Here is an 11576-nt window from a genome sequence, read left to right on the forward strand (position 1 = left end):
GATCAGGGCTGAGAGAGAGCAGCCTCTGTTTAAGGAGCCATCAACAATAGTTGACAAGGACTGGGGTGTATCCATGAAATAGGGGAGCAGATTGTAGGCATATCACTAAAGAGCTTAAAACCATGCCAACCTGAAAGACTGGGAAGCAGGGGAGTGGTAGGACAAGTATTGTGTTTTAGGCACATGAAATCAGGCAGCCAAGGGCCAGGCAGATGGACAGATGGATGGAGTCTGAAGGGAGGAGGGTGGCAGCCCATACAAAATGGAGACCCTCATCTCTTTCAAACAATGGGAAGGTGGTATTGTCTCTTTCCTCCATCCCTCCTGCTGCTTCCCTTAAGAAGAGGAGTGAGTTATGGGATCCTGGAGACTGGGTACAATTGTGAGAACTGGAGCTCAGTCCATGTGGGGTTTTTCCACTTCTGGATCTGCAAGAGGGGTGTGAGCACACTACTGTCCAGCCAACCAGGGCAAGCCCTTTCCTTGTGCGTGTTAGCAGAGGAAACACAGAGAGGATGGGAGGGGGCTGCTGTCCTTATCTCTCTGACGGGTGGGGGGCTGGGTGACTTCCAGCTCTACAGACCTCATTTTGACTCAAGTAGGTCTCCAAGTCAAGGAGGGGCTGGTAGAAGGCGGCCTGATTCCAGCCTTCCAGCCAAACCACATGCTCCAGTCCAGCGTGGCCAGCAACATGAGGGTATTTTATCTTTATCTGGTCCCTGTGTCTGGTTTGTATTTGGCTCCAAATGCATGGGGAGAAGGGGTGTGATTAGCCAACCCTCCCAGAGATTCCCCAGTATGAACCCAAACCCAACAAAGGGCCTTGGGGATGATGAGGAGAGAGACACCAGACACGCTGAAGTTGGGGCTGCCATTTCCTGGCTATTCAGCTCTTTAGGTGCAATTCTGATACATTTGCCTTAACGTGCTGTTTATGAAATGTGTATCTTAATTCAGCAGTGAAATGAAACCAACATCATTTATCCTACAAAAATCAGGGAACTGCCACATGTATTATCCTGCCTTGTGCAATGTTACCAGCATGATACCTCCCAGGCTGGATATTACAATCATTTGATATTATCCCTTCTTACTTTAAAGGCAATTTTACATTTCTCATCCAAATTAATGGCTAATCTCAAGAGACTTACTATGTTTAATTACTTTTTATTCCTAGAATCCTCCCTTTCTCCCTGAACATTCTTTCCTTAAATGATGGTAAAAAACTTGCCATATAATCATAGAGCACAGGAGTTGTTAAATGTTGGATACTGATTACAACAGAGATGGGATCTTGAACAAATCTTTCTAAATTCAAGAGCAAAGAGTTTGTAAGACCTTAAAACAGAATCATATTTGATCAGTTTAAGAATCTGGCAAAGGATAAAGTTTCTAGATCCAGTTCTGTACTTAATATGCCAAGTCTTTAAGCAAGTTGCTCAGTCTTTCTGGTCTGCATTTTTCATATTTATTCATCAGAGCCTCCCTGTGCCATAGTCAGCACCACACTTGTAAACACCAAGTTCATCAGGCTCTGACTCTATCCACAATCTTAGCTAGAGCTTCTTATTTGTACCCATCTTGCACTCAATTTTCTAGATGTCATTGGTCTTTTCAGATACTGAAAAGCACCTTGGAAGCACCTAGGTTCAGCTCAGATTTCTTTGACTTGGTGACCTAATTTCTAAAGCAGCCTTGAGTAATCCCTGGCATCCTAGCAGCCACTGTTCCTGGACTAGACCCACTCTGATGGATGCAGAATTTATACCAGTGAATTCAGAATCTTAGGACCTGGTGTTACGATGTCCTTAGAAACTAAGGATCTGGGCCCAGCAGTCTTCCCTGAGTTTTCTTCACTAGCAATCACACCTGAGACCCAGGATGAAGTCCTTAACCAAAATCCTGTTTTCCTAACCTGAGATATCCCCGTCTCTCAGTTATGGTGCTAGCCCTTAGGTTCTGCTGGATTGCCTTTCCTAGAACCCCAACCTTCTCTAGGGCAGGAGCCGGACTTGACACCCTTTTTGGTGGTCATGGTCCTGCCTCCTATAGACACGCTGTCAAGATGTCACCAACACTCCAGCTGCCTCTTTAATACTGAGTATTACCTTCATGCTCCAAAATTGTACCGTCAGCTTCTCTGTAATTCTGAGTGCTGATAAATACTGCTTGATTCAAAACCTAAAACTATGCCTAGCTTTTTTTTTTTTTCTCTTAAATATATCTGTGGTGGAGAGGGTACATGCATTATCTATTTTGCAACTTCCCAATAATCCATATAAAGGAATATACTATTATTATTCCAGTTTAAAGATGAAAAACAAGTCAAGAGAGATGACCCAGGGTTCCACAGAAGGGAAAACCAGAGCCTGGATTCATCCAGATCTCTTCTGTATTGGTCAAATTCCCTTTTCCTACAGTTGTGATAACATATTACTTCAAACTTGGTGTCTTAATACAACCAAAATTTATTCTCTTAGAGTTCTGGAAGCCAGAAGTCTAAATTCAGTTTCACTTGGCCAAAATCAAAGTTATCAGCAAAGCTCTGCTGCCTCCAGAGGCTCTGGAGGGAGGGAATTCTATTCTTGCCTCTTCCAGCTTCTGCTGGCTACTGGAACTCCTTGGCTGGTGGCCACATCACTCCAGTCTCCTTCTTCTAAGTCAAAAAGCCCTCAGTCTTCCTCTTAAAAGGACATTTGTAACAACATTTTGGCCCCACCTTGATAATTCAGGATAATCTCTGCACCTCAAGATGCCTAATTTAATCCCATCTTCCATGTCTCATCTCACAGGCTCTTGGGATCAGTACAAGGATATTTGGGAGAGGGGTCATCATTTGGTCTATCATGCTAGCACACAACCACTTTCCAATTTCCAGTCATTGAAAACACTGGATTTGGGGGAGGGGCATTGTGAACATAGAATTATATTCATAAGAGTGAATTTCATAGGTTTCCAAACAAGTTGCATGCATTTTTCACATCCATGATCTCATAAATTCTTCAGTGCAACAGGAAAGTATACACCAGTCTGCTCATGTTACAGTAAGGGAAAGTGAGGCTCAGGGAGAAACAGATTCTCACCAAGGGGCCATAGGTAAGACAGGAACAGGAGAAACATGAACCCATAAAGTGACCATGATGGCTTTTCTGCCCAGACAAGCATCATCCTCCCTAGATCCTTCTCTCCATCAATTGTTTCCTTTCTTACTTCAAGAAGACAGGTCCTCTCTCCTGCATTCCATCCAGCAAGAAGTCACCAGAGTACTCTATTTGATCTGCCTCTGTTACCCAGAGTTGTGCTGCTTGTCCTAACACACTGAGGTAATGATTTCAATGAGCTTGTCTCCCAAATCTCTTCCCTCACCCATAAACTGCTTTGCTTTCTCCTCTTACAATTAGTCTACATTTTTGTACTTTGAAGTACATTTGCCATCTGCTAGCCCAGTTACGCAAATGATCCAAATCCGTTTGAATCTGGTTAAATTGTTCAACTGGATTTGCTCACTCTCCATTTCTAAAATCATCTGCAAACCTGAATGTGACACATCGAGTCATAAGTAGATGAGAGTGGGAAGGTGGGAGGTGGGGCAGGGGTGGCAGAGACATGTCAGAAGGATGTCAGAAGAGAAGGGGAGGTGCAGGCATGGTGAGGCGGGTATATTCTGTACTGACTCCTTAGGAGCTGGGGAGCGAACTATATCAACCCCCAAACATGCAGGTTCAGCACCTTTGATGTCTCATTTTCTCATGCTACAAAAAATGAATTCTACTTTCTCACTTCCTTAGAAGGTGTTTGTGAGATTCACAAGATGTTTGTGTGATTCTGGTTCAGCACCTCGGAGAGCGACACAGCACAGATAATGGGCATCTGGAGGATGGTACACATTCAGCTGTTGCTTAACAGAGGCTAGAGTCAAAACTCCCTGTGCCACCTCTCTGTCCTTTGGTCTCTGCCTTCCCTGCTTAGGGTGCTCTTTGCATCCCATCCCTGGTGTGACCTCTTTCAGTTTGTGGACCATTCAGCCAATAAAACATATTAAGCACCGGCTGCAGAGATAATGAACACAGAGCCAGTCCTTGTTCTCAGGAGATTCACAGTTTAGACAACAGGCAAAGCAGTAAAGAGGTGATTAAAGCACAGTGAAATGAGGACTATGGGGAGGGAAGCAGAATACCCTAGGAGAGAAGAGAACAAAGTGACTAATTCAACTGGGGTAAGCCATCAGAACATCTGATTCCAGAATGAGTAGCAGGACTAAGTTGACCTTGAAAGATGCAGAAAACATTACAGGCTGAGCAAATGACATGTACACAGACCTAAAGAGTGAGAAGCCAGGGGAAAGTTCTAGGAGGTCTGAGGCCCTGCCTGTTCCTGGTGAGCAGAGGCAGAGCACCCATGTGGGAAGGTGCTGTAGTTTGTAATGTACTTGGGTCTCACAGTGAAATTAGTGTGCAAGAAGTAGTAAAGAAAACTATTAGCCGGTTTTAAGAGAAACTCTTTTCTCTGCTAATTGTTGTCCTGCCAGTGGCTGGCCCTCAGAGTCCTCACAATGTTATGATGAGATCAAGCCACCAGGGCCTGAGAGCAAGGCAGTACAGTACAGAGTCCCCTCACATGACATCATTTTATCTTCATAACAACCCTGTGGCCAGGGCTCTTTCAGTGCACCCATCTAACAGATGATGAAACTGAAGCTCGAATTGTTCAAGGTAAGCTATTTATTCAAGCCATGTGCCCTGCCCTAGCAAAAGGGAGAGCCACCAATTCAAACTAAGTTGGTCTGCACTCAGGGCTTATGACCTGACGGTCCAGAGCTGACGAGATGGCACAGCCCTCCTAGTTCCGGAGGCTCCATGGCAAAGGGCCTCTAGATGATCCTCTAAGCTAATCCCTTTCCATGGTGCAGATAAGGAAACCAAGGCACAGGGAAGTATAGGCCAAAAGTATGATTCAAGATATCCAGTGCTCTTGGTTTTTCTCATATCTGAGCTGACTTCACTGCACATCTACCCCCCATCACTCCATGGCCTGTCTGCTCAGTAGGACCCTGGCAGTTCTCAGGCCACACCATGCCAGCTCCTTTGTTTAAAGGGGGCTGGTTTCCACCCTGCAGCATAGTAGCATGGTTAAAAGAGCCAAGAAACAACCACCTTGGGCTTGCTCGGCTATCTTCTGCTGTGTGAACTTGGGCAAGTTATTAGCTTCTCTGTGCCATAGTCTCCCCCTCCATGAAATAGGGCCATGATAAGCACTACCAGAAGGGCTTACTGTGAGGATTCAATGAGTTGCTATATATAAGGAATTTGGATCAGTGGCTGGTATGTAGTAAGTGCTTAATAACTGTTAGCTGTATTTAAGATTACTGTTCCTACCCTCCTAATCTGTTCATACACACTGGTAAATTCTGGCCCTCTTGTAGTTTGCTGCGGCCTCCACCAGCCCCCTCTAACTCTGCAAGGAACAGTCAGCCTACAGACATAATTCTTCATCTTGAAATCCTTGGGGACCAGGCATACATTTTCTCAGAGTGTGGAGAGGGACACAATCAATGACAAAGTAACTTTCTTTTTCTAGTAAGAGACATTAGAAATGAAGAGTTCTTCCAAAGGTCTCAGAGCCCTTTCCCTCCCCCGCCCCCATATCAGTGATTACCTTCTAAAATTCTCAATAATTTACTTATTTAACAAATGTACTATTTCTGTCTGCTCTCTGCTTCCACTACAGAACATCAGCTCCATGAAGGTAGCGGCCCCCATCTACAACTGGGGGTCCCAAGCAGCTGGGAACTGCTCACTGAAGTGTTGGTCCCAGAAGAATGTGGCTACCCTGGGGAAGAAAGGAAGAGAATAAGAAAGGCACCACCTTGGGGCACCTGGGTGGCTCAGTGGGTTAAACCTCTGCTTTGGCTCAGGTCATGATCTCAGGGTCCTGGAATCATGCAGGGAGCCTGCTTCCCCCTCTCTCTCTTCCTGCCTCTCTGCCTACTTGTGATCTCTCTCTCTCTATTAAATACATAAAATCTTAAAAAAAAAAAAAAAAAAAGGAAAGACCCAGATCACTGGCCACCAGGAAGTGCCCGGTGAATACTTGCTGACTAGTGAATGAAGTGTGAGCCATGCCAGGTACCAGGAGGGTCACCTTGGACAAGCCATGCCACCCACCTCAGGAAACTGGAACTTCCTCACCTGCAAAGTGGTAAAATTATCACAGATGCTTATGCCAATTACATAACGAGTGGGCGTTAAAAATACTTTTCCGAACAGAAGCATGGTACAGAAATGTTATCATGGCCTTTAAGTATGGAATGGCGGGGACACCAACAGTCAACTCATTCATTAGCCATCTCTCACCTATCTAGTTCATGCACTGAGCAAATGGAAATCAAAGAGGCATCACCACTACCCTCAAGCGGGTTTACTGGTTGGGGGAGGAAGAGAGAATGATTTGGGGGTGAGGGTTGTTTTTCAGCAGGTAAACAGAGGAAGGAACCATTAAAACAGATGGAATCCAAGAACAGCTGTCAGAGAGGGGAGAAAAGGATGTCAACACACAGCTTCTATTCGTCAATATTCAGGACCACTCTTGTCATGAAGATTATTATTCCCATCACACCAATCAGGAAACTGAGGCCCAGACAGATTAAAATGATCTACCCAAGGTCACACAGCTTTATGTGGCAGAACCACATCTGAAGCAAGCATGTTGGGTTGGAATCACGTCAGATACAACAATTAGGCAAAGCAGTCCCAGAAAAGTTTTGCTTCTCGTCTAGAACTCTTACCAACCCTCTTACAGGTGACTAAGAACCTCTGAGCCCAGGGCCTGTGCTCCTGCCTCAGATGCTTCTCCCCAGAGCTGGCCATGAGGATGAAGACTAAGCACCAAACCCACAGGTTTGCCCACATCAGCAGGTTGGCCACCAAGGAGGGCTGCTATAGCTAATTAGCCGGCAAGTCCCAAAAGGAATTTTTCCTTTTTTTTTTTCCAGGAGTCCCTGCTTTTAGTCACACACATCTTTTCAGCTCTTATCCAGAGCTCTCTGTAGGAAATTCATTTGCATCTCTAAGAGGCTCATTTGCATCTAGTCTGACCACCGGGGGCAAGGCTTCCCCCATGGTAAGGTATTGAACCCATAATGTAAAATGGGATCAAGAGGACCCAGAGCCTCTTCTGGCTGCAGTGGGCAGGAACCCACCACCCTCACACCTCTGCTCCCAGCCAGAGTGTAAGAGGGGAGGTCCCTGGGATGGCGTTCTCTCTGATCCTAGAAATACAGGTACCACCTCCCAGGTGTCTCAACACCACAGACTTGAGCATGGTGCCCTTGTCCAGGCAGTAAGAATTTTGTGAGCTCCACCATGTGCCAGTGTGAGGCTTCTTTTCCTTCAAGGAGATCACGGACTAGAGAGTGGTTCTCGCTGGCATCCATCTCTCAAAAGCATTGTGACCTGGGAAATGAGTGAACTCACTGAGTCTAAGGTTCATCATCTGTCGAATGAGACATAACACCTTTTTTCCTCAAGTGTTGTGATGATTAAATGATTAATACAAAATGCTTTGTGCAATGCCTAACTAGTTAAGTGCTCATTAACAAGGGCTGATCGTGGCAGGGACAGGAGGTGGTAATCATAGAAGGGCGCGGGGCTGCTCCCAGGGGAAGCTGAGGACAGGGAAGGCACAGGAGCGACAGTGGCCATGGTGGGGGTGTTCTAGGAGAAGTAGGGATGGTGGGAACAGCCACAGTAGGAGAAGGAAAAAAGATGCTAGACCTCACTGGTAATATGAGAGACCGAGAAAAAAAAACTATCTCACAAATGAAATACCTGGAAAAGCTGTATTTCTTTCAGGTTTGGAGAGAAAGGCAAAGGAATGGTGGGTGGACTGGAAGCCATTCAAGAAGAGCCGGCTTTTGTGTCCATGGTTTTTGTTACATTTTTTTTTTCTTACTGAATCTTCACAAAGCTTTTCAGGAGAAGGAAGGGGGACTCAGAGTGATTACTTACTCAAGATCACAGCTGTGTGATGGTGGTAGGGTCTGTGTTCAAACTCAAGTGTGCTTCATTCCAATACTATGATTACTGCCCTATACCTCCAGGGGCCAACTGTAGCTACCAGGAACACCAGCTCCCTGAGTGCACCAACCCTGGCTAATCCCCACCTGGGAGAAAACCCTCTTCATACATTATAAAAGAGCTGGGGAGCATACTTCTCTACATATCACTCTGTGTTTAACATTTTACATTAGACCCATCGGTTCCTATGTCTCCCCTCTAAACCCCCAAACAAACTATGAACTTTTTGAAGAAAAGAGTCTTTCCTCGGTACCACAGTACCTGTTCCCATTATAATGCCTAAACCACAACATACCTAACTCACCAAATATCTATTGTTCACCTACTAGGTGATGGGAGCTCTTCTGGACACTTAGGACATTTCAATGATCAGAACAGACCCCAAAATTTCTGCCTACCTGGAACATGCCATCGATGAAAGACAAATAATAAACAAGAAGCATAGGAAATAAGTAAATTGAAAAGGAATATGGAATAAGGTAAGTGGATGAATGAATGAATAATAGAAGAGAGGATGGGTACCCAGACCTGCCTCTCTGATCCTTTCCAAAGGGATCATGATATTTTCAATCATAAACTTCACGCTGACACCACCATTTCCATACACTTAAATGTGATTTTAGCTGATGTTGCATCAGTCCTGTGGGGAAAGTAATTATAGAATCATCTTACCTATTTTGTGGAGAGGGAGACTGAGGATCAGAGATGCCAAGTGCTTGAATAGGGTTCAATCTAGAGAGTGAGGACCCCAAAGCATGGAGCTCAGATCTTGAGAGCAGGTCTTACAATGGATCTACCTCCCAGCCCTGTCCCCACCACCTCCCAGGCTCTTGCTCACCTGGCTGGATTTCCCGCTATCAAAGCTGAGGCCAAGTCCAGCTTTACTCTCAGGCATTTTCTGTGTGCTTCCCTGATGCAGTCTTTTTTTTTTTTTTTTTAAAGATTTTATTTACCCATTTGACAGATCACAAGTAGGCAGAGAGGCAGGCAGAGAGAGAGGGGGAAAGCAGGCTCCCCGCTGAGCAGAGAACCCAATGTGGGGCTCGATCCCAGGATCCTGAAATCATGACCTGGGCCAAAGGCAGAGGCCTAAACCACTCACTGATGCACTCTTAACGTGCTTTCCGATCACCTGCGCTGTCTCTTCCTGGTATACATTTGACTATGTCAAGCAACAGATCAACAGCTTACGTATGTAAACCTCATCTGCTCCCCCAACCACCCATGCAAGTAGAAACAGCTGAGACGATTGTTACTTATTTCATTTTGCAGATGGGGAAACGGACCCACACTCAGGGAGATGAGGAGACTGGCCAGAGTTCAGGTAGATGCTGTGTGGCAGAGCTGTGATGGAATGCTACGCCCTTCTCCCACCTTGCTGAGTGCTCCCTTCCCTGAGCCCCACATCCAGCCTCCAGGTGCAGTGGATTTACTCCAAACATCTCATTCACTATCACCTCCCAATGGCTGCTCCCTTCCAGTGAGTCAGCGGCCGCCATCCAGGCTCCTCATCTTTATGTGGCTGAAATGTGTGGGATGTGTTCTTGTGTGGAAGCCTGTAAAATCTACTTATGGACCTAATGGCCAGTTTTCATGAGTGACAGACATACAGTGCTTTGACTACCCGGCCTAATGCATCTGTATCTGACATTTTAAATAGAACTCTCTCTCTCCCCTCCCTGTTCTTTTAGAGAGTAATTTGAGATAGCAGGTATTTTTAAATTTGTACATCTTTAATTATATCTATACAACTGTCAGAGATTAGTGATTTCCTCAATCTGGCTCTCCTTAAAGGAGAATTTGGAACCTATGTGACACCGAAAAGGGCTCCAAAGGATATGCTATCAGGAACAAAGACATTCGCAGGTAGGGCGCTTGGCTTTAGTCAAGTTTGAGTTCTCACTGCAGATTAAGTTTGTGCGACGTTTCTATGAATTATGAAAAAGCAGCATTCATGTGAATGGCAAACGTAAATAGATGTAATCGTGTAAACCAATAAAAAAGCATGTGACAGATGGAGAGCGGGCTGTGTGTGGAAATACGTCCCTGCCCCCAGAGAAATAAGTAACAATAGGTTTCGGGCGGTATCCATGTATTTTGACTCCAGAAGAAAATCTCAGCCTCCCATGAAAGCAAGCTCAGTCTGGAAGCTTGAGGTCAGAGAGGACTTCAGGAAGAATTTTATCCGGCTCTCCTGCTTGATCCAGGATTTCTCCTGTGATAAAACTCAGTTAGCAAAGATTTCCTCGATGCCTGTGGGGCGCCAGGTATAAGGCAGGCCACGGGCACATGCTAGGCACAAGGCAGGCCTCCTAGAAATCAAAGGGCTCCCAATATTGGAGGAATAAGACACAAGCAAAGGAGAACATGCAGACCACGGGAGAAGAACACTGAGGGATATCTGCCTGCTGCTCTCTGATACAAGGGAAGGCAGAAAACGGGGCACAAGTCCCCCTTTTAACTAGGTATGTGATGCTAATTTCTCTTCATTTCCCAGTAAAATGGGATTAATACGATTTTCCCCTTTGTGGGTATTAAATAAAAGCTGGCTTCTGGTTCCTACAGCTGTCTCACTTCCACTGCTTCCTTATGAGAACCCTGCAGCTCCAGGACACTAACTTTCTCACCATTCTTCCAAAACACTACAATCTCTTATGCTTGAATACATGGAGCATCTCAGGTGTTGCCTGCATGTCTTCCTCTTGTTTAATAAACTCCTTTCAGGGGCGGCTGGGTGGCTCAGTGGGTTAAAGCCTCTGCCTTTGTCTCAGGTCATGATCCCATGGTCCTGGGATCGAGCCCTGCATCATCAGGCTCTCTGCTCAGTGGGAAGCCTGCTTCCTCTCTCTCTGCCTGCCTCTCTGCCTATCTGTGATTTCTGTCTGTCAAATAAATAAATAAAATCTATATAAAAAAATAAATAAACTCCTTTCAACTCGTATGATCTAGCTTGCATGGTACCTCTTCTGTGAAGCTTCCTCTAATCTCCTGGGCACATTTCTGGCTCTTCTAATCTTGGGCAAATATATCCACTGAAGGCCTGGTCACACTGGACTATAGTAGATTCCCCGTTTATCTTCATATCCAGTTCATGTCTCAAGAAATCTATCCTTCCATCCATTCATCTATCTATCTAATTAAATCCTCAGGGCCTGCCTAGTGACTGGCCTATTATAGATAGATACTCTAATAAACTGTTGTTCACAGGAATGAATAGTGAATGAAAAATGTTCAAATAAACAATGAGTAATATGTATCAATACCTTGTAAATGTTAATAAAATAAGCTTCTGCGGGCATATGATTTCAATGATCCCCCTAACCACACAAAGTAGACTTGTTCTAAAGTAAACTTAGGGCATGGGTACCAGCCCATGAGAGCTGTTGTCGGTCACATCACCATCAGCCCTTGAGATACTCGAGTGGGCTAAACAGTAGCCCTGAAAAGATACTGTTGTATCCTTATCCATGGATCCTGTGAGTATGGCCATATTTGGGGGGG

The 11576-nt window shown here is 45.2% G+C and overlaps 1 protein-coding gene across 5 annotated transcripts in view; it reads left to right on the forward strand.

Moving 5' to 3' along the window:
* Positions 1-11371, forward strand: part of LOC309857137 (uncharacterized protein) — a 77918-nt gene extending 66547 nt beyond the window's left edge. For 2 of the 5 annotated variants that reach the window (XR_014307493.1, XM_082749987.1), the window contains exons 2-4: positions 7851-7923; positions 8405-8554; positions 9348-11371. Coding sequence is in view for 1 of the 5 variants with exons in the window: in XM_082749987.1 (XP_082606113.1) it covers positions 7851-7923; positions 8405-8431 (100 nt within the window). In the remaining 4 variants the exon portion in view is untranslated. Of the gene's footprint in view, positions 1-6042; positions 6199-6798; positions 6915-7850; positions 7924-8404; positions 8555-9347 lie in introns of those variants that run through there. The other 3 variants (XR_014307494.1, XR_014307495.1, XR_014307492.1) reach the window with 3 other exon arrangements.
* The last annotated feature ends 205 nt before the right edge of the window (positions 11372-11576 follow it).

This window comes from Mustela nivalis, assembly GCF_964662115.1.
Source record: "Mustela nivalis genome assembly, contig: HAP1_SCAFFOLD_422, whole genome shotgun sequence".
NCBI lineage: Eukaryota > Metazoa > Chordata > Mammalia > Carnivora > Mustelidae > Mustela > Mustela nivalis.